General features: G+C 39.5%; 1 protein-coding gene across 2 annotated transcripts in view; it reads right to left on the bottom strand.

The window, feature by feature from the left end:
- LOC143329820 (choline transporter-like protein 5-A) overlaps positions 1-24,261 on the bottom strand; it is a 73,236-nt gene that overhangs the window by 27,112 nt on the left and 21,863 nt on the right. For both annotated transcript variants that reach the window (XM_076745917.1, XM_076745918.1), the window contains exons 3-6: positions 20,114-20,187; positions 12,123-12,207; positions 8,831-8,915; positions 171-299 (exon numbers count right to left, since the gene is read on the bottom strand). In XM_076745917.1, the coding sequence (XP_076602032.1) occupies positions 171-299; positions 8,831-8,915; positions 12,123-12,207; positions 20,114-20,187 (373 nt within the window). The remainder of the gene's footprint in view (positions 1-170; positions 300-8,830; positions 8,916-12,122; positions 12,208-20,113; positions 20,188-24,261) is intronic.

Genomic DNA, 24,261 nt, shown 5'->3' with positions numbered 1-24,261 from the left:
GTCCATTAAAATTCAGCATCAACTTGAGTCACAATATTTTATTACTGCACTCTATGCTGTACATTATTGTTTTCATTTAACGGCAGCTTATCAATATATATAAAGTAATTCCTGTTCAGTGTTAACATGTTTCTAAATAATGAATGTATTTCATATATCACTACTGTTACCTTGCCAGGGTTATTAAAGCCAGGTTTACAGAACTGTCTGTAATATTCCCAGTAACTCTTGCTGAGTTTGTGTTGCAGTTGCATCTCAGTGTAGGTGGCAAACTTGTCTGGGCACTTCGACACACACATCTGGAAGAATATTGATACAGAGAGTACACTGTTATTTATTGAGGAAAGATATTGATAGCTAGGGATGGGAATTGATAAGATTTTTTTGATTCCGATTCCATTTTCGATTCTGCTTAATGATTTGGTTCTTTATCAATTCTCTTATCGATTCTCATTTGGAAAAGGAGAACAAACAGGTTGATAAGCATCAACTTTGTTTAGTTTAGAAGTGACATGACCTTACAAACCCAACAGTGAGGTCTTAAGAGAGCCACAGCCTAGGGCTCCTCGATGGGGTGCCAGGGGGTCCCCAGAAAAATTAATTTGTTTTGAAAATAAATATAACATAATAATAATAATAAAATAAATATTCTTCTGTAGAAATTAACAAAAAACAACATATATTATTCTGTGGCAATTACATAAGAATGTCCAGTAACATCTTCAACATTTTACTAATAGAAATTAAAATTCTCCTTTTTAAAAGGATATATGAGCTGAGCACTCAAAAATAAAACTAGTACATCAGCCACTGACAAATACAATCAAGTCAAGTCCAATGAAACTGTGCATTGTGCAGTTCTTTTTTTTTTTTTTTTTTTTTTTTTTTGCAATACATTAACTGTGAAGAATTAACAATTCTTTTGCAGAAAAATAAGCATATCTGCTTTTTCAGGAAGGATACGCGATCTTTCTGGACTTATGGTGTCTCCAGCTGTGGAGAACACCCTTCTGCGTGTGCAGGATGCCTGCACACACAGAAAGCTTTCAGCCAGTCCTGACAGCAGGGGCAGAGTCTCTCTCTTGCTCCACCACCATAGGGTGGCCACATAGGTGGTCCACTTGGGAGCTAGAGGTAGACGTGAACTGGAGCAAGTACTGCCAGCCTCTGAGCCAGTCAGACTCTGTCTCTCATCATGGTCATCTAAATGTAATGCATGAGAAGGCATTCATTTAACGTTAACAGTTAGGTAATAGCAGGTTTTACGATGAGGCAAATGGTGCTAACATAATAGGCAGTGTTAGTTACTTAGTTACCTGCAGTATTAACAGCAGAGGACGTGCTAGCGTTGCCGCTGCTGCTGGGTTGAGATTCACTCCGGAGCGGATCAAAAACGCGACATTCATTCAAAGTTATCGCATGCTCCATGTGTGCAAATGTTTCCCATCACTACTGATAGCACTTTAAAATAAGGGTTCATGAATTAAAAATAGTAAATGCAGTACTAAGCATGAACTAACAAATAATGCTTTAATAAATTTTTTGTTAACTAGTTAACAATAGTCAACTATTGTGTCTCGGAATCATTAACTAATGGTGTTCATTTTCATTGATTTATACAATATTCAATAGTTTATAAACATTTCGTAAAATTAAGAGTTAAGTTAATTCACAGAATAAAAAGTAGTAGTAGTAATTATGTAACTGTTTTTGATATTACATGTTCCCATATAACATGCACAATAATTTATGTTAGGCTATAAATAAAGGAATGTGTACATGAAGGTAAAGGAACAAACAAACCCCTACATGAAGAATGTTAAATCACTGATCTCAATCTTTGCCAAAAATAAGTCACAAGTTAGAGGATGGACAAGAAATGTAAGTGGACAAACATTACCCTTACATAAAGATTTATCAATACATTTATCGTTTAATAAATTGGCCTAGCAGTGAATTTCATGACATAACAAGAGACTGTGTAATGGCATCTTTATAAACTATTAAATAATGTATAGGATAATACCTTAGTTAACCTGAACACCATCAGTAAATTGTTGCTGTCACACGGAAACTATGGATGTCCAAAACCATTACTTTATAGGAAATGAAAAAAAAACAAAAAAAAACTTGAACATCATGTCAACAAAGTTAGTATTGTTTCTTCATATATGGTCAGATACCTGTATGTATCATTGTATTATTAATATTTTACCCAAACCAAGCTGAAATGGAGTTATGAGGTTTTTGACGAATGAATGTCGAGGTATGTGTTTTGTCTATCACAGCCACATGTGAGGCAGTTAGTGAATTGCATTACATTATCATCAACGTATAGGTTTATTGTAGCTATGTGTGCACAGTTTTTCCTGTTGTTGAATACATTTGGACAAAAGCTCTTCTTCTAAAAGTGTTATGAACACACTACTGAAGACAGTATTGGCTATGACTAGATGTCAATTGCTAGACTAAACTGCACTCTAACTGACAGCCTGCACTCCTCTCTGCTCCCAAGTCTCAGTCCTCAAAACATTAACCATAACAGACTTAATGTTTCTTGAGTGCCATATTTAGTCAAACAACCAGTTCTTTCTTTAGCCTTGCATTGCACTTGTTGCACTGCAAACAACCAGAGACTGCCTTCCAGCGGCTGCCTACTACTGCTGTGTATTCTTCAACAGTTGAGTGAAGCAATGACCAACAATTCTGGCTCAATACTGCTGCCTACTGGAAGGTGCACAAAAAGAATGCAAGACTATAAGAATAACACTATTTAAAATATTTTCTCAAACAATACTCACTGGTGTTGTAGTGTACACCTGTTAGACAGTAGGTAACATTGATCAGACAGCATATTTGTTTGAAAATGGTTATTTAATGAACAACAATGGCTCATACTTCCACAGTAAGTAAGTAAATGCGCTGAATCTTTGCTGTCTAATGTCTCATCTCTTCAGAGTCATCTGAACTTCAGATCAGACTGTTAACAAATGAATAAAAAACAACAACACAAAACAACAGGATTTTATTGAATTCCACTGGACAATATTATACTCTACCTAACTGGAAAGGTTTCACTTGTCTTCATTGTAAATCAGCTCTTTGACATCTTTACAAACAAAGAGCTGCACCTGACAGTTATTATTTATTCACTCATGTATTGAATCTTTCAATCTATTGAAAATGTTCAAGGTGAAGTTGTAACAGTTCTGTCAGACCAACAGTCCAAAACCCAAAGATAATGCAGTTCAATATCATTGAAGCATTTCAGGAGCTCTGTTGTTAACATTTAGTAGCTTATGGCTTGGTGCTTTGGATATGAAGTCCAGTTATCCAAGTGCTAGATCTTGAGGTCCATCATACCATTGATGTTGTACCTAATAACAGGCAAAAAGAAAATGATGGCAGAGTTTGAACACCTACATTTACACAGCATCATCAAACAGTTAACACATAATACAAAGTACAGTTTTACATAATCGAAGTAAGAAGGTGTGCAACGTTATAACTTTTGGCCTGGATTGGTGAGAGAGACATGGCTTTAGTTTGATAGTTACCTGATGGCTCTGACATTTGATCCATGGGCAGATAGACTTTCAGATGTTTGGTGAAGTCTTGGAGGAGGTCATAGTCCACATATCTGACTTCATACAGCTTGGGCTTTGACCATGCTCTCTTCCTCAGGGCAACATATTCGGCTGGGACATAGATTTCCTGGTTTGTCAGATGCCTCTTGATGACACTGTGCATTGATCATGTTCCATCTATGTATGCCTTTTCTCCAGGAACTTCTGAGTGACTACCTTCTTCATCTCTGTGGGAAACTTCAGAAGAGCATTACGGAGCACCAAATTATGGTTTTGGTCAGAGAAGAAATGTAGGACACAGGATGTAAACTCACTGGCAGACAGAGCTCCCTCACCCTCATGCAAGACATCATGGCATCATGGATAGTTGTGTACAGCAAGATTTGTCTTGTACTAAAGAGCAAACGCTTTCTTTCTGGGCTAGATGAAGAGGACATGCAGATCCATGCAGACAACCTGTCATTCCTGACATCTGTGATGTCACTGTTTGTATCTGTGTCTATAAGTGCCATTAGTGCCATGGAAGATGGCGCCAGTGTGTGAGGCCTTCCGTCGGCCACTCCGGGCACTGTGTGTGCTTATTCTGTTTATAATAATTGTTGCACATAATGTCAACTCTCTGCTGGTGTATGATCGCCAAACGTTACTAGATCTGAGAATCTCTGCTGAAGATCTGGTCAACTTAGATCATTATGGACATCAAACTCTCCCTCCTCTCCTGTCAGACATCCTGTGCCGCCGGGGTAAGCGTGGCAGCTGTCTGGTGAGGCTGAGGGCCGGGTTGTTGCGTCCTGATCGTGGCGGATGTGGCCTTTGTGTCTCTCAATGTTGGCTGGACCCTGTCGCTGTCTGCTTGGTACCGGTGGCCGGCTTGGATGACCAGTTCCTGCCCCGCGGTCCCTGCCCTCCTCGTCCTCGCTGGCATGGAGTGGATCCGGGGAACCTGCGGCCTCTCCACCGGGACCCACTGTCAGCTGCTCGCCCAGACCCACCAGCTCCAGCCAGGTTTGGCCTGGTTAACGCAAGATTGCTTGCAAATAAATCATTCATCCTGAAGGATTTCTTCACATCTCGTGAACTGGATTTCCTCTTTGTCACCGAGACTTGGCTGAGTGTTGGTGAGTCCAGTGCTTTTACAGAACTTTTACCTGCCAAGTGTTGCTATTTTAATTCTCCACGGACATCTGGTCGAGGGGAAGGAATTGCAACTATTTTTAAAAGCAATTTTAAATGTAAACAGATATCGATGTCATCGGCGTTCCCCAGCTTTGAATGAAGTTTGTTTGAGCTGGGAAGTCCTCACACAGTGCTGTGTGCTGTGGTTTATCTGCCTCCCAAATACAACAGAGACTTTTTAAATGACTTTCTGTGTTCTTATCTGATATCATGCCGAAATATGACTGGGTCCTGATTGTCAGTGATTGTAATGTGTGTTGTTGTCGTGTGTGTTGTCCAGAAAACCCCCTGGCGAGGGATTTCTTACACATAATCAACTCTTTTAATCTTGTACAGTCTGTAATGGGCTCGACACATGTACAGGGACACACACTTGATCTTGTTTTATCATATGGGTTGCCTGTTTTTAATTCTTAATTTGGAGGTCTGTGAAGTGTTTTTCTCTGATCATATGCCTGTACTTTTTGAAGCTGCTGTGTGCTGTAACTCAGTTAAACCTCCCGCTGCTGCCCGCAGATGCCAGGTTATTAACCCTTCCACTGCTGCTCGCTTCTCAGCCGCCTTCAGTCAGAACTGAGTCTCTCCCGATCCTGTGTGCGATGATACAGAGGCTCTTAGCGCTTAGTTTCTTGATACTTGTCAAACTGCCATTGGCTCTGCTGCCCCACTGAAGAGCAGGCAGCATAAAGTTAAATCAGAGCCTTGGTTGAATGAAACAACCCACACTGCCAGGCGGGAATGTCGTGGAGCTGAGCGCAGGTGGAAAAAGGATGAACTGGAAGTGTCTTTTCAAATATTGAGAGATTGTTGGCGTCGTTACCAATCCTCTGTGAAAGAGGCCAAAAGAAAATACTTCTCCGATATTATTGTCTTAAACTGTCACAAACCTCGTGTGTTGTTTAAAGTGATAAACTCTGCTCTGAATGCACCACAGACTGTGGGAATTCAGCCCTCCCTTTCTGTGTGTGAAAACTTTCTGCAATTCTTCACTGCTAAAGTCACTTCTAGCAGAGCACTTATTTCACCTCCTGTTTATGACCCCTCAGTGTTTGTCCCTTGTTCTGCTGTTTTTGACTCATTTGAGCCTGTGACCCTGCCTTTTATACAGGAGACTGTGGGGCATTTAAAGCCATCAGGCTCGCCCAATGACCTGGTCCCTCCTCAACTTTTTAAAGAGGTTTTTCCCCACTGCTGGGCCATATTTACACAGCATTATTAACAGCAGTCTGTTTTCAGGAGTGGTTCCTGTAAATTTTAAACATGCAGTTGTGCAGCCACTGATTAAAAAAACTGTACTGGATCCTGCTGTTGGCTAATTTTAGGCCCATTTCTAAATTGTCCTCCTTTACTAAAATCTTAGAGAAGATTGTCTACTCTCAGCTCATGGACTTTTTAAATCAACAAAATGTTCTTGAAATTTTCCAATCTGGTTTTAAAACATTGCACAGCACAGAATCAACGCTTTTAAGAGTTTTTAACGACATCTTTTTAGCTACTGACTCTGGTCACTGTGTAATCCTTGTGCTCTTAGATTTAATCGCGGCATTTGATACAGTGGACCATGACATCCTGATTGCTCGTTTGGAGCAGTTCAGGTCCTACCTGTCTCATCGGACATTCTGTGTCAGCCAGGTGACTCTGTGTCCTCCACTGCTCCTCTCTCATGTGGGGTCCCACAGGGCTCAGTGCTGGGCCCTCTTTTATTTTCTTTATATTTTCTCCCACTTGGTTCCATTCTCAGGAAGCACAGCATTTTATTCCACTGTTATGCTGATGACAGCCAGATCTATGTCCCTCTGAAAAAGGCTGATTCATTCTCCCTTAAGCCACTGTTAAATTGTTTAGATGATGTCAAGGCCTGGATGGCTCTAAACTTTTTAAATTTTAACGAAAACAAGACTGAAGTGATGGTCTTTGGTGGCACATCTGTGACCCCCCAGTCGATTTGGGTTCCCTGGCACAGTACGCCAAACCTATTGTTAATGATCTGGGGGTAAAAGTGGACATGGATCTTAAGTTTGACAGCCAGATTAAAGCTGTGGTGAGAATAAGCTTCATCCAGTTAAGGCAGCTGGCAAAAATAAAACCTTTTCTCCAAAGACAGCACTTTGAAACAGTAATCCACGCCTTTGTGACCACACGACTGGATTACTGTAATGCACTTTATATGGGGGTTAGTGGGTCCTCCATCACACATCTTGAACTGGTACAGAACGCAGCTGCACGTCTTTTAACTGGTACAAGGAAGTTTGAGCACATTTCACCAATTTTAGCTTCACTCCACTGGCTACTCGTCCATTTAGAATTCATTTTAAAATTCTTTTTTTTATTTGCTTTTAAATCTCTAAATGGTCTTGCCCCATCGTACCTCTCTGAGCTTCTGCACCCCTACACACCTACCCGATCTCATAGGTCAGCAAACCAGCTGCTCCAGAGGGTTCCCAAAACTAGGCTGAAGCTCAGAGGGGATCAGGCGTTTTCTGTTGCAGCTCCAAAACTGTGGAACGAACTGCCACTGCACATTAGACAGGCCTCTTCACTGTCTAATTTTAAAACTCTTCTTAAAACGCACCTTTTTTCTTTGGCTTTTCACACCACTTAGGTTGTTGATTTTATGTCACAGATATTTTATCATTTTATCTTCTTATCTTTTTAATCTTTTATTTATTATGTTTTATTGTGTTTATTTTACTGTACTGCACTTTGGAAACCTTTGTGTTTATTTAAAATTGTGCTTTATAAATAAAATGGATTGGATTAGCTTCTTTGCCTGTTGATCATTGCAAACATTTCCTCAGGGGACACAGACATTGCCACTACAAACACAAACAAACAAATCCCCTGGTCATATCAGATTAATTTGCCTAAACAGGTTACGTAGCATCATGTTGAGGCAAGTTGGTTATCTAGCTAACTTCAGGATACATCTGTAATCTGTACGATACAACATTGACATGATATAACGTTACATCTGATGATAATAAGTATCGACTGATCAATTGAATGATATAGCATTCATTCATTCATCTACACTCCTCAGCCACCTAGTTGCTATACTTTATTTATCATCACCCTTTCAGTGGAGTTTCAATTCAATAATGAGTTTTCTCAATAAGCATTACCTTCACTAAAGTAGGGATTGATCTAGGTAGAGCGAGAAAGGCAATGACTAATCTGATCATTTCTTGTCACATCACTGGCTAGCTACACTTGTATCCTCACCAGACACTTCAATCTATAATATCAATGTTAACTTCAGAGAAAATTTCATAAACAGGTACACTGCATAGTTTTAACTGAGTCTGAAACTACCTAGGGCTAATTTGAAAACACTCTATGGAGCTATTTTATCCGATGACATCGCCTCATCATTATCAGCTCTGCTGTGCGCAGCATTTCATTTAAGGTGGAGGTGGGGTGGAGTTATGAGGCTTTGCCAACGGTCTGATGATCCAAGTCACAAGCTCTTTTTTATCACATTTCATGTGTTAAATATTTGTAAAACCTATAGACAGACATAAAGGGTGACCAATAGCATTCATTTATGGAAAAAAAAATTAAAATGAAGAAGATGATTAAAATGATGGAGATTCAAGGTTTCTGCCAGGTAGCTATGAATATGCAATATATTTGTTGTAACTAACAACTAATGACTAATGTTAATGTGTATTATTGCATTAACTAATGTTAATGAATATACCCTTACTTTATAGTGTTACCAATGTCATTTACTGCTGCTATGGACTTATGGAGCACACACTACTTTACCAGTATCAATACACATTTTTGGATGGCAAGTAAACATCACGCTGCTTTTAGTGATGTAATGAGCACTAGGCAATATGTGCCACATCTTGTTAGTAAAAGGTATGATACATTCAATACATCTCTCAGTAACTGTGTTGTACTATGGTGTTTAAAGTGAAGAGTAGGTTAGTCCTCTCTTTCCCAACTTAATACTCTTTAGGAGAAGCTCACATGATAAATCAGTTGTAATAGATGTAACTTTGATAAACTGATCTTGTGTTACTGTAGCAGATATGCATGAGTAATTATTAATAGATTACCTGAGTTGTGGGGCACTGTAGATTGATGAGTATTGTTGGGTTGGTACATTTCAACATGTTGAAATAGAAAAGGATGGGTTTCTTCCTGCAAAAAAAGCATTGATGTTAAATCACACACATTCGAGTCAGGAGTTATTTTGCGGTTAAATATTGTCACTTCACGTTTTATTGTGCAACATTTGCTTCTTTTCAGTTTGATTTCCTACATGTCCCAGAATGCATCTGATAACCCAGTGGAGCAGAGGGTAAAGAAGATCATTGCTTTATGTCAAAGCAGGGTAGAAGCACATATAAACATACAGTAGTTTGCTGACCACCTGGTGTGTAAAAATCTAGCCATATTTGTGGTCCCTGTGACACTGTTACTTAGCTTCTTAAATTCTGAGATACTTGCTGGTGCCTCAACCTCACAAACGTGTGTTTGCAGCCATTCAAATCGAGGGTTGTATTTAATTTTTATCCTGGAGGTCCTAAAACTTTTATGCAAGCCGAATGCAGCACTATTTCTATTTGATCAAATGGTGGCAAAAACCCTTTGAGTCTTGGGTTTAAACCAAGTCTAATCTTTATTGAGGTGTGGGAAACAGCAGGAACAACATATTGTATCTGGCACTGCCTGCTTTTTTCTCTTTTATTTTTCTTTTAATCTAAACAACCCTAGGAGAAAATTTAAGGGAAAGATCAGTTTCTACACTCATACTATGAGTATAGAAACTGGAATATCTAGAGGGGGAAAACATTTCTGTAGATGAATATTACGTGAAAATTAATCATGATCTGTGATCACACCATGCTGTACCCAAACTACAATAATTTGAATGTGATGTTGCATGCTCTATGTTTGGCCAGTTGTCGAAAGCAATGAGAAAAATACACCAGCAATTAACAAGACAATTGACAACTCCAATTACAAGACCGTCTTTCAAACTATCATTAGAATATAGCGTACTAATATAAGGCAATGAATATTATTACATATTATTAAAGGGCTATTATATTATGGAGGACTTCAGTATTTGATAGTATCCATACCAAGTCCTCTAAACTCCTTAAAAGCCTTCAATTTTAAATTTTTTATTACAGGAAGTGAGTTATTCTAGTTTGGCTGCTGATCAACATGGCCAACAGTTGGAGCAGCACCAGCAGCTGTGATACACACCTCATGGATGGAATTACTACTACTACAAAACCTTTAGTGCCCAGTCACTGCAGTTTGAATCAAACATTTAACTCAGAGTCGTAACTCAGCCAAATGTGAACACACAGGCATGATACATACATGTTTTTAGAATCGGTGTGACTTACACTTCCAGGAAAAATCATTATCTATGATGTTCATTGCCTAATAAACATCCATAAATCTACTCAGAAATTATAAAAAAGACGTTCCATAAAACTATAGAACTTGCCAGAGAACCATCACTGTTTCAAGTTTTCAGTGCTAGTATCAAAGTAATCCTGTGAAAGTACATTGGTGAGGTGATAGACCATATTCTTCAACACTGAAAACCCCTCACCTACAGAATCAAGACAGATCCAGGACTACAAAGTGCCTGCTGTGACACTTACTCTATGTATAATATGAATATTTTAAAAAGAAAGAGCAAAATGCTTCACCGTGTAGCAACACACAATCACCACAATCACCCCTGAAACTTATAGACACACATCCATTTCACTTCATCCCTTGCAATCTACTGACCTAGAGTTTATTTTTGGACCAGTCACATGGAGAATCAAATGGGATCAGGGACAATGCTTGGCATCATATTCAGGAAGAGACAATAGACAAGGAGTATGGGTATTAAAACTGCCAAATGCTTGTACTGCTAGAATTTTGTACTGCTAGAAACTCCCAGAGTTTGTAAATATGTATTGTGCTCTAGTTCAGTACCTGGATCTTCTTAAGTCTGCACTTTTGGTCTAGATGCCTCTATCGATTTTCCAATGCAGTTAAGATTTAACCACTCTGAAAAAAAAAAACGTTTATTTGATTTTAATTGCCATAATGAACTGTTTTATGTTGCCACTTAGTTTGACACACAGAAGACTTTGGTGGATAAGGCAATGTTGTGACCTTAGCAATGGAGCCTGATCAGTCTGATAATGGAATGTTCTTGAGTGAATCAATCACCCTCTTTTGGGTTTTCTCATCTATAACCACCTCCTCCATTGATGCAAGCATACACTCCTTGACACATTCCATGTCTAGAAATGGCTTTTCTTTTTGATTAATATCCATGCCACTCATGGCGACGCCGATGTAGCTCTCTCTTGCTCTGTAAATGCCCAAAACAGGGTGCAATGTCTTAGACCCAAAATTAGACCCAAAATCATCAAAGCCAAGTGGAAAAGTGGTGTCAAAATTAACATGGGTTATTTCAAAATGCATTTTCAAGTTGTATCCTTTACACGCTGATATGCAATTGATACACATTTGAACTGCCTATTTTGTGAGTGAACTTTTCGTTTTTTATAAAAAATATAAATATAAATATATTTATAAAATTTTCTGTAACTAACTGGAATAGAACAGCGGCCACAAGAGCATCTGCGAGAGAGTAGACCATGTGCCAGCCAGGAATGACTTCTTTTAAATTGACTGGCCCAGCACAAACAGGGATAGTTGTGACACAGTGTGGCAGGAGAAAGGGAAAGGGAAATAATTGCAACACAATAAAAAAAAAGTTTAAAGCAATAATTGCTCAAACTGATGGACGGTAAATATTACCTTGCAGGCTGGACCCATGCCCGGGGCTGGTAATAGAATAGCACTGCAGTATGATATTGGCTGCATGAACAAGTACAGTTTCTCAATCTTACAAAAAAAACTGCATTTACCCACTTTTCACCTATAATTCAATATCAGCTAATAACTGGACCATCACTAATAGAATGGAAGTTATTCATTTCCAAAAGCCTGTGAAACCTGCATTTAAAACTCAACCTGCTCTAGTGAGTTAGTTGTGTAGTTTATTGACCAAAATTATACAGAATATCTTTACAACTTTAATTTAGGTTTAGATTCAAACAATATTCCATATACAATACAATCCTGTCAACACAAGTATGCAACATACCAAAGACACTCTTGTCTGTCTATAAAAACTGAACTAAGATCATTTGATCATTACGACATCTGAACTAATAGGAGTAAGGTTTTTAATGGCATTGATGTTGTATGACCTCCTACATGCATGTTTCAAAGATTTTGCTACCAAGGAATCCCAGACCAACACCCCTGTAGGGTATTAGAGGGATGTTGTGTTTCAGTGTGATAACAGTGACTTACGCATTAGAAGTTCCCTTTTGACCACAGAACTGGCCATAGCTGTCTGTTGGATGGAGCACTTTCTTGGGGTCCCCATGTAACCAGGCTGGACAGGCAAAGAGACAGACACATAGATGGACAGACAGACAAGACAGATCATTATACAGAGGAACAGGAGGCATTATAGGATCCTATGTGCAATTATACAGGTTGAAGACTAGGTTTAGACCCATTTGTTACAATAATATATCTGAATATTTATTTATGTTGCATATTATTTGAAATTTAAGGGTATGAAAAGCTTACAAATGTGAAACATTAGCTGATTTTTAAGCCCAATCTGAAAAGCTCGAAAACTGTCTTAGACAGGAGAGTTGGATTAAACGTGCCTCATCGCATTTTTTCAACCTGTCAGAAACTGAATGCCATGCTACTACGAACAGCAGAAATAACACCAATAACATGCCATTCCACACACAAAACTGTCACATTCAATCATCAACACAACATTAAAGCACAAACACACAAACACACAAACACACACACATACACACACACACACACACACACAGATGGAAGGAGGGAACAATGAGACAGAGAAGAGATGGAGGCTAAGTATAAGGTAGAGACAGGGGTATACATGAGAGAGTGAGGGTGATGTGATTGGGAATGATGTCATCCATGTTTGTTAGTAGCTGAGCTGCAAAATACCAATTTTGGAAAGTCTGTATAAGTGTGTGTGCACCTGTGAGTGTGTGTGACTATCTATTTATATCTGTGTGCATTCTCTAATTGAATTTCACCCATACATTCACATACAGTACATCCACAGACAGGTGAAAATGAGCTAGTGGGGTTGGTGCATGCATAGCTGTGTGTAAAGCAGGAGTAGTGGATTTATGTCCTCTTAATTGGATGATGTCACCAGTAGCCTGCCGTAACACACACCAGTGGATACATGCTATGATCCACTCACTTTGAACTCCATTAAGCATGTCTGCTTCAAACTAGTATGCTGCTCTTTGGGAATGAACTCATACGAGGGTATGAGGTGACACACCTTGCCTTAACGTCAAACACAACCTAAACTAACCTTAACCATAGTCTTCATCCTAAAATTTAATGAGTTTCATTATGGGGGCTGTCATTTTGTCTCCAAGAGGAAGGCAAGTTCCCACAATGTAACCAATCAATCTAACCTAGCCCCTTAAATCCAAGTGCTATTTTTGTTTGTCCATTTGTTTGTTTGTTTGTTTGTTTGTTTTGCCATGTCTTGATGAATCCCTTGAACTGTTTTGACTTTGTAGTCTGCATTTGGGTCCATGTATTCCTTCCTTCCTGTATGCTTTTGGAAGCTCCAGGTGTGGACCAACTGTGAAATGGGATGGATAATTTTAAGAAGAACATGTTTGCTAAATTATATTTTGTTCATTGGCTTCCATGCTGGGCTTAACATGAAGCCTATTAGTCCCCTGTCAGCCCCAGTTCCTCAACCATCCCCTCAAGCCTCCACAACAGGATCCCAGCCATCTAACCCACAGTCTACTAGCTTACAGTCTGCACCTGAACCTGCTAGCCTCCAACTGGCTAGCTTCCAGTCTGTTCCTCGGCTGCACCTGTGTCTGTCAACCACAAGTCTGCTAGCCTCCTGCCAGCTCCAGTTCCTGAGTTGGCTAGCCACCAGATTGCTAGCCTCCTGTCAGCTCCAGCACCTAATCTGGCTAAACCCTGGCCTGGTAGTGTCCTGCCAGCACTAGCTCCTAAGTGGGCTCGCTATCAACCAGCTAGCCACTTGCCAGCCATGAGTCAGCGAGCCCCCACCTCCAGCCATGTCCTGCTGTCCAGTGCCCCATCTGATGTCTCCACAGTGCCTGCGTTGAGCACTGCCAAGTCTGCTCCTGGTTCTGTTGATGCCTCATCTGCTCCAGACTCTGAGTTGGCTGATGTCTTCCAAGTTCCTGAGTCTGATGTCTCTTCAACTCTTGGGTCAGCTGACACCATGTCAATTCCTGGTTTCCAATGTCGGCGGCCTTGCCAAAAACTGGTCCTGGTTGCCATGCGGTGGTCCAACCAACACCTGCTCCCCTATTTTGTTGACCTTCTGTCCAACCTCCAGAGGACTTCTACCTTCACCATTGATATACTATCTCTGGGGTTACTTCCTCCTGGATCGTCATTGGTGTTTCTCTGGTGAATTTGGGTGCTGCCTCTCGATTCTCTTGACTCTGACTGGTCGATAGAGGTGTTGACTCAATCATTGAAATTGACCAATTGATTGCTGAGATATTGACCCGTGTAAATGCGCAGTTAGTTTCAGCACTCCGTACCATTTACACATGAATGGGCAGAGCGCTTACAGAGGACACTGCTGATCAGGCCGAGGTGTTATTTTACTGTTTTATTTGCATTTTGGCCTTTTATGAGTGCTAAGAACAATAGCAAGCAGAAAAAAGGCTGGAAAAGTGTTTTCAACAGAAGAGTTTCTCCGTATGCTTGGACGAGATAACGGTACTCTGCCCAAATGCGCCCAAATGAGCAGCTGGACATACCTGTGTTAAAACATCTGTAAAACTGTTCAGGTTCGTTTTTCTAGCCTGTACTTTTGCACAGTTACTCATCAGATATTACATTACTAATTTCTCAATGAATTTGGCTACTATCACATGATTCAAAGGTGGTTTTAACTCTAAATAATGGGGGGTTTTTAGGCGGAGATAAAAATTTTAATTTTTTTACTGTCCAGATGAATTTACTCTGACACTGTAACACATATCTTGATTCTGACTTCTGTCGTAATCTCACAGGTCTTAGCTTTCTTTTAAAACCAAGATTATTCATACAGCCCTTGTAGTTGTGAAGATATACTTACTTACTTTGGGTAAGTCATGTTGGATAGGAGGCAGACAGAATAGGCCTTGTATTGAAGAGGTTAAACACCAAAGTGTTTTACACTAACTCCCAGCCTACTTTAAGTGGGTATATGGAAATCTTTGCAATTTTTAAGTGAATAAAGTATGTTAATGTGCATCACATAGACTACAGTATGGTACAATAGGAGACCCTCAAAAGCCTCTGCTCTCTTGGTGTGAATTAAGCTCTAGTGCACATATCTCCAATTCAACCATGAGGCCTTTTTGAAAAAAGTCATTAATGTGTATATCAGAATTTGTTGGTTGAATCTAGCAGCACCCTATCATCCTGGCTTGGTCTTCAATGTGTATGTGTAAAGCCAAGGTGCAATGTCAGTGACCACATTAGGGCAAGGTTCAATTGTTTATTCACTTTGGGACATGTCAATTTTGCATTTATAAAGCAGCACTTTGGTGATATCCTAAATACCAGAAAGGGTAGATCCTTGAGACCCAATTCTCAAATATTTTTTCTACTTGTTATAGTCATGCTGATATTATTTATTTATTGTGAAAGCCTGCACTTTTCTTTACACTCAAAGATCATTAGACTGTACTACCTTTGAAATGTTGTAAAGGTTGTGAAAACTCTTGATCCTGCAATCTGAACAAATACCAAGATGCTGTATTTTTAGCTGATTCTGTATTTCATATGTTTGTGGAAAGACAGATTGTTTGTACAATGTTGAGGAATGTAAAGTTATTGTATCTCTATATAACAGCTTGGTCTTTAGTCTTTTTCTGAAGATCGAGAGGGACTCTGCAGAACGAATGGAGTTTGGTCACTCGTTCCACCACGGGGAGCCACAGAAGAAAAGAGTCTAGCTAGAGACTTGGGGCCTTTTGGAGGTGGCAGCACCAGGTGCCGTTCCTGGGCAGAGCGTATTGAGTGGGAGGGAGCATAAACCTGAATGAGGAAGTTCAGGTAGGTTGGAGCGGTTTTGGTGGCAATTTTGTAGGCAAACATCAAGGACTAATACTTGATGCGGCAGCAACTGGGAGCCAGTGGAGGGATATGAACAGTGGAGTGACGTGCTTGTTTGGGCTGGTTAAATACCAGGCAAGCCGTCGCATTCTGTGTCATCTGCAAAGGTTTTAACAAGCATGCTGGGAGCCCTGCCAGTGAGGAATTACAATAGTCGAGGCGCATATATATATATATATATATATATATATATATATATATATATATATATATATATATATATATATATATATATATATATATATGTGTGTGTGTGTGTGTGTGTGTGTGTGTGTTTGTTATTACCTCATACATCATTGGATTCATGTAAAAAATTAATGAGTGGAATAATTTATTATTGTGGACCCACACCATTTCTGCTTATGGAGGCTCCTGGGTGCAACTTTCTTCCATAGCTTTCCACCTGTAACTTATGTAGTTAGAGGGGAAATCTTTCTGTTGTATTTTGCCATCTAGTACACACAAGAGGGATCTCTGTATGAGTTAATCATCTAACAACAAATTGATATGGTCTTGCCTAATGTACATATTGAATGGGTCATTTTAATCTTTATCAGAAAAAAATCGCCCCCCGAGATTATTTTCAGGAGCTGCCACTGTACAGTACTGTGCAAAAAGTTTGAGCCAGGTATGAAAAAATGCTATAAACTAAGAATGCTTTCAAAAATGTGTTAATAGTTTATTTTCCTCAATTACCAAAATGCAGAGAATGAACAGAAGAGTCCTTTGCCTTCAAAACACCATACCATAGGTACACTTGCACACAGTTTTGAAGGACTTTGGCTGGTAGGGCGTTTCAAACATCTTGGAGAACTAACCATAGATCTTCTGTGGATGTAGTTTTCCTTAAATCCTTCTGTCTCTTCGTGTAATTCCGGACAGACTTGATGATGTTGAGATCAAGGCTCTGTGTGGATCACACCATCACTTCCAGGACTTCTTCTTTAAACTGAAGATAGTTCTTAATGACATTGGCTGTATGTTTGGGGTCATTGTCCTGCAGCAGAATAATTTCGGGGCCAATTATACACCTCCCTGATGGTACTGCATGATGGATAAGTATCTGCCTGTATTTCTCAGCATTGAAATAGTGTCCTGAATGAAAGCATTCAGGACACTATTAATCCTGACCAAATATCCAACTCCATTTGCAGAAATGCAGCCCCAAATTTGCAAGGAACCTCCACCATGCATCACTGTTGCCTGCAAGTACTCATTATTGTACTGCTCTCCAGACTGCAACAAACTGCCTTCTGCTATAGCCAAATATTTCAAATTTTGACTCATCAGTCCAGAACACCTGCTGCCATTGTTCTGCACCCCTGTTACTATGTTTTTGTGCATAGTTGAGTCACTTGGCTTTGTTTCCATGTCGGAGGCAGGGTTGTAAATTAACTTTTTTGATCACCAGCCAATGTGGCTGGTGACCTTCTAAAGTTACCAGCCAATCAGAATTTCCACTAGCCAAATTTTTTCCCGGTGAAAATAAGAGAGATTATGAGTGCCACTGAATGCAATTGATCATTTTATTTACATTGTTGGCATGAAAAATGCACAGAAAGTACAACACATGAAACAAAATATACACAGAAAGTGCAAACATTTAATTTATACAAACAAAAAATGCTGTCAGATTTATTTTTTTCTAAAAGACATTTTTCCAGTAAGTATTTAGTATCATTACATTCCTAATAAAATGTATTTTTCCTTTCAACTTGTTTCTGCTTTCCTTCTTTAATAAGAAATATATATAAGTAACAGCCATGACTTAAACACTTGCAAAAAATTGCATTGGTAATAAATTGAATTATGTATGTACAACTAGAAAACACAAATAGTGCAGCAGTCAGTACTGCAGACTCCTTCGGCTCTCCTGATGACTTCGGGCACTCTCATGGTCCTTTACTGCCTCGACTTTAAAATTATTAGTCCCCACCACAAAATTATTCGTCTTGTTTTTTTCTTTCGTGTACATGCGGCAATCCTTACAAAACATGACGGCATTTTCATGATCAAACACAAGCCATTCACGACCTGTCAGCCATTTAGCGTTAAACTTTCTTTTCTTCGTTTCGCACGCTTTGTCGACATTCTCATCCCCTGCCTCCTTCCTCTTCTCGCCCCCAGACGTCTGTCCCAACCACCGCAGCATTTAGTTTAACTTTACTTTTTACTTTTAGCTAGCTCAGTCTCCTTTTTTACAGTTTATACGCCGCCGTTCATTCTTCTTCTTCTTTGTGTTTGCGTTTCCGTGGTTTCTCGCGCCGGTTGCACTACAGACTGTAGTGTGCCAGCGCACAGCCAATGGGCGTCTTGTACGTCATCACGTAGCATTATGACAGTGTTCATGGGAAATGCAGGACGGACTGTCCGGGGGACAAATGACCTAGAACTGTAGAGCGGCTCTGACTGACATGATTGCCTAATGCATTACCGGCCAAATTGGCTAGTAAGTTTTTATTTACACCCGCCAATATGAATTTTAACCTGCATTTGGCGGGTTGGCGGGTGTTAATTTAGAACCCTGGTCGGAGGTATGACTTTTTGGCAGCAACTCTTCCACGAAGACCAGTTCTGGCCAGACTTCTCCAGAAAGTAGATGGGTGTACCTGCCTCTCTCCTCTGGAACAATTATCCTGTCAGAAGGTGTGTTTGTCTATCTCTATCTGTGTGAATGCTGTGCTGCCTCTTCTGTGTTTGTGGGGCCTGTTCTCCTTCCTATTTTGTTATCAACATTTTTATGCATTGCATTTTTTTGCTAATGTATTCTGTACACATGATATCTATTCCATGTCTGTCCTCCTCGAAGAATAGGCCTCTTCTGTTGCTCTTCCATTAATTTCTTCACCTCCTCCCTTTCTCTCCTTTCCTTTCCCAGTCTCCCTTTCTTCCTCTCCCCTTGTGAGGATAACTACTTACATAATGATGTGGTTCATGTCTTCAGGCATGATCAGTGATTACATGTTCTTAATGAATGTATGTCTTGAATTTGTATGTCTCTCTGTTCTAATACTCAAGTAAACCAATAAAAATAGGTTGTGGGGGAAAGGGCACAAGCCAAAGCAAATTAGTTAGCAAATCAGTTGTATCTTGTCTGGACAGTTTTACTGGTGACAAGAACAATGACCAACATTCTTGCTTTTCCTGTCTCACACTTAAAGCTGCACTGATTTATTTTCCAACACTTGTGTAAGGTTGACATGGGAAATGTGTTAGCAAACAGTTTCCTATTTACACATTCATAGCTTCTAAAAGCTTCACTAGCATGTTCACCAGCTACTCTGTGATGGGCAGGTGGCTTTGTCAGAGCTTTTTTATCAAAACAGCTTTTGCTGAAAAGAATGAGGTTGATATGAGCAAGCCAGAAAACAAATACAGTGGTCCAAAATAACAATAACATGCAATAAAGGTCCTTGAAAGGAACTGAACCAGAAATGTTGCAATGACAGTGTATGGTATGCCTCAAAGCCACCAGAACACCAATTTTTCATAATACTTTAAGAAATTTCAATCCATGGTGGTTTACAATCTGGCGAAGACTCTGCATCATGATAAGAAGCTCCAGAACAACCACCCCATGGACCTAGAGGTGACTGTTTTGTCAACTCTGGTTTCTGAGATCAAAAGGGAACTTTAACAGATTCACAGTGCTGACTCATAACTTGTTGATCATGAAAAATCATAGTGATGGCAAGCAATTAATTATCAAGTATTGGCAATGAACCCTGGACAGTTAATTTATTATACCAAACTCTTTGTGTACCTGTGTGTATAACTGTCACACTGTATTTGCATTGTGTGTGAAAATGAATTACTGTGAGAACTTTCGACCTTTAGAGGTCAGCATTTCACTACTTTCCTTTGTACAAGACTCAACAAGGAGTTGCTCTTTCCGGCTGGAACTGGTAAGGCGGCAGAAAATGGCAAGACTAAGCAAGATTTTGAAAGTACCTAACCAAAACTCCTCCTGAAAAATGCAATTAAAACAGACAAAAACCACAAGAGGCTTTTTTCCACACATAGGGTGCTATGTGTGTGTGTGTATGTGTGTGTGTGTGCATGTGGTGTGTGTGTGTGTGTGTGTGTGTGTGTGTGTGTGTGTGTGTGTGTAGACTCACCCACTATTCCCAGGGCCACATATGAGAGGATGACAATGATGAAGATCAAACAACATAAGACATCAGTGCAGTTTCTGAAGAGACAGAGAAGGAGCATGTTGTTATCCACACCAGCAAAGAAAAAAAAGGAAAGAAAAAGTTCATACTTGTTTTATATCTTTTGGATTCATGACTACTATTCTGCCTAGTAGCTACTGTAAAATACATGTTGTGGTACAACATTGACTCCAGTTGAAAATTATGATGAGACAAACACTGCAGTGTTCAGAGAAGTGATTGTGAAGAGAAAATGTGGCAGTAGAACTTGATGTGCAAAAATGCAGTGCAGAATACAAAGAGTAGTAAATGGATCAATCTATTAATACATAGACTTAAGAAAAATTAATACTTCTCTATAATATTAAATATCCGTGGCTATGCAAGTGTTAGGATCAAGTAGGAGCACCTTTAGTCATTAGCAGATATTCAGGATTGTTACTGTTACTGACTTCCTAAATAACAAGCCCTGGGTGTCTCTGGAATGCAAAGACCTACTGAATGACAAGAACAGGGGTTTTAGGTCTATGCAGTATGCCAAAACATACCCAGATGTCATGCTGACTGCAAAAATGCATTGGACTAGTCTATCTCACCTACTGTGTCCCACAGTGCACAGAACTGGAGCAGTCACAAGAACAAGCCAGGCCCCAATTTCCGTATCCTATTTCATCACTAGACTCACTTCTGACCATTTCTGAGGTGAGAAATAGACTGTGTAGATTTCAAATACTGGCAGTGACACAAAAAGTGATGATGAATTGAAAAAGTGCTCCGAGTTTGTAGACTTGAGAATCCCCATAAGCACCTGCAATGGTAGTCAGCTAGACAGCTGGACAGTCACACACTTACACCACAGTCACACAGACCACTGCAGCCAACACAGCATGGGCATTAACATGAACAAAACTACCATCAACAAGCTTTATGAAAAGGCACTCAGTTTGATTGAAGCAAAGATAACACAGATAATGTTATGCTTCCAAAGCAACAAAAATACTGGGAGGACTCTGTCTAACTTGTGTTACATTTTCGATGAAGATATGTGACAAGATCCCAGATGGTTTGGGCTTAGCCCCAGACCCTGTCAACTCCTAGAAACTCCCTTGGCTTTGACATGTGAAAATATGATTCATTAAGTAACATTTGTAGTATGATCAGCAGTCCCAACACTGCAAGTTTAGAGGTAACATTAGCCTTGATGTTGTAGTATAATTTTTTCCAACAGAGATGTGATGATTTGAGAGAATTGAGAGAAAAACACTGTAACCAATGGTAGATGGTAGTAGCTGATTTGTTGAGCATGATATTGTAAGTGAGGACAATGTATTTGATGCAATGTTGTGATAATAGTTCATGTGCTTAGAGTGCAGCTGATGTTCTGAATATGACACTGCAGAAGAGTAAAGGAGAAGTGGAGAGATCATGAAATCACAGAGTCACAGAGCACCCTTATCAGGGCTCTCTGGGACTTTCTATGGCCTTGCAGGTGTCTTCACAGCTGCTTCTTTGTGTGGCTTTATGTAACCTTACTGTTCAAACAAAGTCTTTAAACATGTATTCTCTTACAATCCTTATTTGTGTGTTTTACTATCACTACTGATCGATTGAACGTTTTTAGGATCGCACTATGATCCAATATATAATCTCACTATAATTTAATGCAATCTCAAAGTGCACTTAATGGCAATAGTATTGTGTAGTATGCCTTTATACTTTATAATATGAGTTCTTTGCTTATAATAAAGTTTGTAAACTTTTTTAAAAATCAGGATGTAAAAGATCAAAAGATAATGGTGTATTTTGGGAAGAATAGATGAGAAGAATGCATCCTTAGGATGCACCTTTAATGTATCGATGCATATTTGGGAAAGATAGGGAAATCCAAGGCAGAACAGCTGCCAAAAGATGACGTAATGGTGTAAAATTAGAGTAACCCGAGAAAAAAGAGAAGATGTCCCCAGGCGTCTGGTAAAGCATGAGCTGAACTGTATAAAAGACAGAGCGCAGACCATTATAAGTTGGAGTTCATCAGAATTGCATGCTGTGCATTTCTGAGTGTGTTCCCCTTTATTGTTGACTATAAAGTATTTTGCTCCTCGGACTTCTGACTCCTGCAGATCTTTATTTGGACACCTTCAAGGAGATTTTTTCCTGGAACAATTGGACAGCTGAGTTACAGTGTTTTTGGCCTTTGTGGTTTGTGCATTTGGCCTTCACATTCCACGACAATGTCAGCTAGCAAACTTGCTTATTTAAATATTATTAAAATTTGGAATAGTTAAATAATTGTTAGATAAAACTTAACTTTAGCTACCATGCAAGATGAGTCTACGTAATAGAACTTTGGGGCTTCATTTGAAACCTTTGAAATGTCAACTACATTTGAATATTGATCGGAGTATTTATGCCAGACCACTAGTGCACAATATTGCTCGCCGCCGCTGGGTTGAGTGACTGTGTGCTTGAGAATGAACAGCGGAATTGGTGAGTGTTGCGCTGCGTGCTGCATGCTCTGCTGCTACATGCTAAGTTGCTAAGCTAAGTAGCTCTCGTTCTGGTGGTTTAGCGTGTCTATGGTGTGATGTATCAATGTGTATTTAAAGTGTGTATTTTAAGTGTGTCCTTATCTGTGAAGTGCTGCTATCTTTAATAGCGCACTATTAGCCATATTAAGTGAATTTAATGGGTAATTCACTTTACGTATTTGTGAGTTTTTTTGATACTTCTATGAGTGACACAGCTGTGGTTTATTTATGCTGATTTGTTAAAGTGGGCCTTGTGGTTATCCAGGCCAGGTTTTCCTGGGATATTGATGGCGAGCTAGCAACCAGAAGAATCCAGAGAGGGAACGTGTCTGCCTGTGTGGTGGAACGCCAGCGACAGCACCTGTGCTCTTTCCCGGTCATCCCACTCATACATCCTCACACACTACATCGCCAGCCCAATCCCCTCCTTTCCCCCTTACCCCCCAATTCATACCCAATTCATACCCAATTCATCTCACACAGACTCTCTCACTCTTCTTGGGGGATAAGATTGGACATTCGGGACTGGGGCAGCAACCAGCCGCATGGTTTTGATGTTGAATGTTGAGTGTTGATTACCACTCCGTGGGTTTGACGAATGCCTGTGGATTTCTCTTGGTTATCCGTTAGAAGGTGCACTGATCTAGACATAGTCTTTGAACTATCTATTTAAAGCTTGTGGCCAATTGTATATTTTGTATATATTCTGTAAATTAACTACTGTGTCCACTGTGTATAATACACTTTCAAAAGCAACCTGACTCTGGTTTTCATTTTCATTCTGTACCGCAGAATAATTCAGTCCTCCCCGCCTTTCACTTCTGACCAGTTTAAACATGCTTTCACCTTAGCCATTGCTACATGTGCATTTATTTGCAAACAGCATGAGTCCATCAAAACAAAGCTTTTGGAAGAACTCTACCCCACTCACCCCACTCTGCTCTCTCATTTCCACAGCTACAAGTGCAAGTTTTCAAAAGCATTTATCACAAGAGGAGTTGCAAAAGTAAGGCACACAAATTTGTCAAAGTGATGGGAGAGTGCACATTTGTGAAGTTGCAGTACCTGATTCGAGAGATTGTAATCACCAAATTGTGGTTGTACTGGAAAATGGACTCCATTAAAAAAAATTATATGAGTAAGTGTCTGCAGCTATCATTGTATTTATGTAAATAGTCTGCACATTTGTTAATATTTTTTTCTGTGATGTCTGTCTTCTGTAAATATCTTCCAAGTGACATTTCGACATAAAATTTCACATTTTTTCTCATGTGTTTTATTTTCTTTTCTTTGAAATTTAGCTCAAATGTGTCTGAATACTTTCTAGGTGAAAATTTAAACATATTCAGAGTTCAGATCTTGGTGGAAGTTTTCATATTGTATTCTAAAAATTGTAACATCAAGTCTACACCCTCTCACATTTTGCAACACAGTTACCTTCATGAGATTAGACTACATTAGATTCAACTTTATTGTCATCGTCAGAGTGCAAGACAGCGACAACAACATGCAGTTTAGCATCTAACCAGAAGTGCAAATAGTCATAATATCCAAAGTATAAATATACACATGTGGCAGGATAGC

The sequence above is a fragment of the Chaetodon auriga genome, chromosome 12 (genome assembly GCF_051107435.1).
Source record: "Chaetodon auriga isolate fChaAug3 chromosome 12, fChaAug3.hap1, whole genome shotgun sequence".
In the NCBI taxonomy this organism is placed as follows: domain Eukaryota; kingdom Metazoa; phylum Chordata; class Actinopteri; order Chaetodontiformes; family Chaetodontidae; genus Chaetodon; species Chaetodon auriga.
This window is presented reverse-complemented; position numbering and strand designations above follow the sequence as displayed.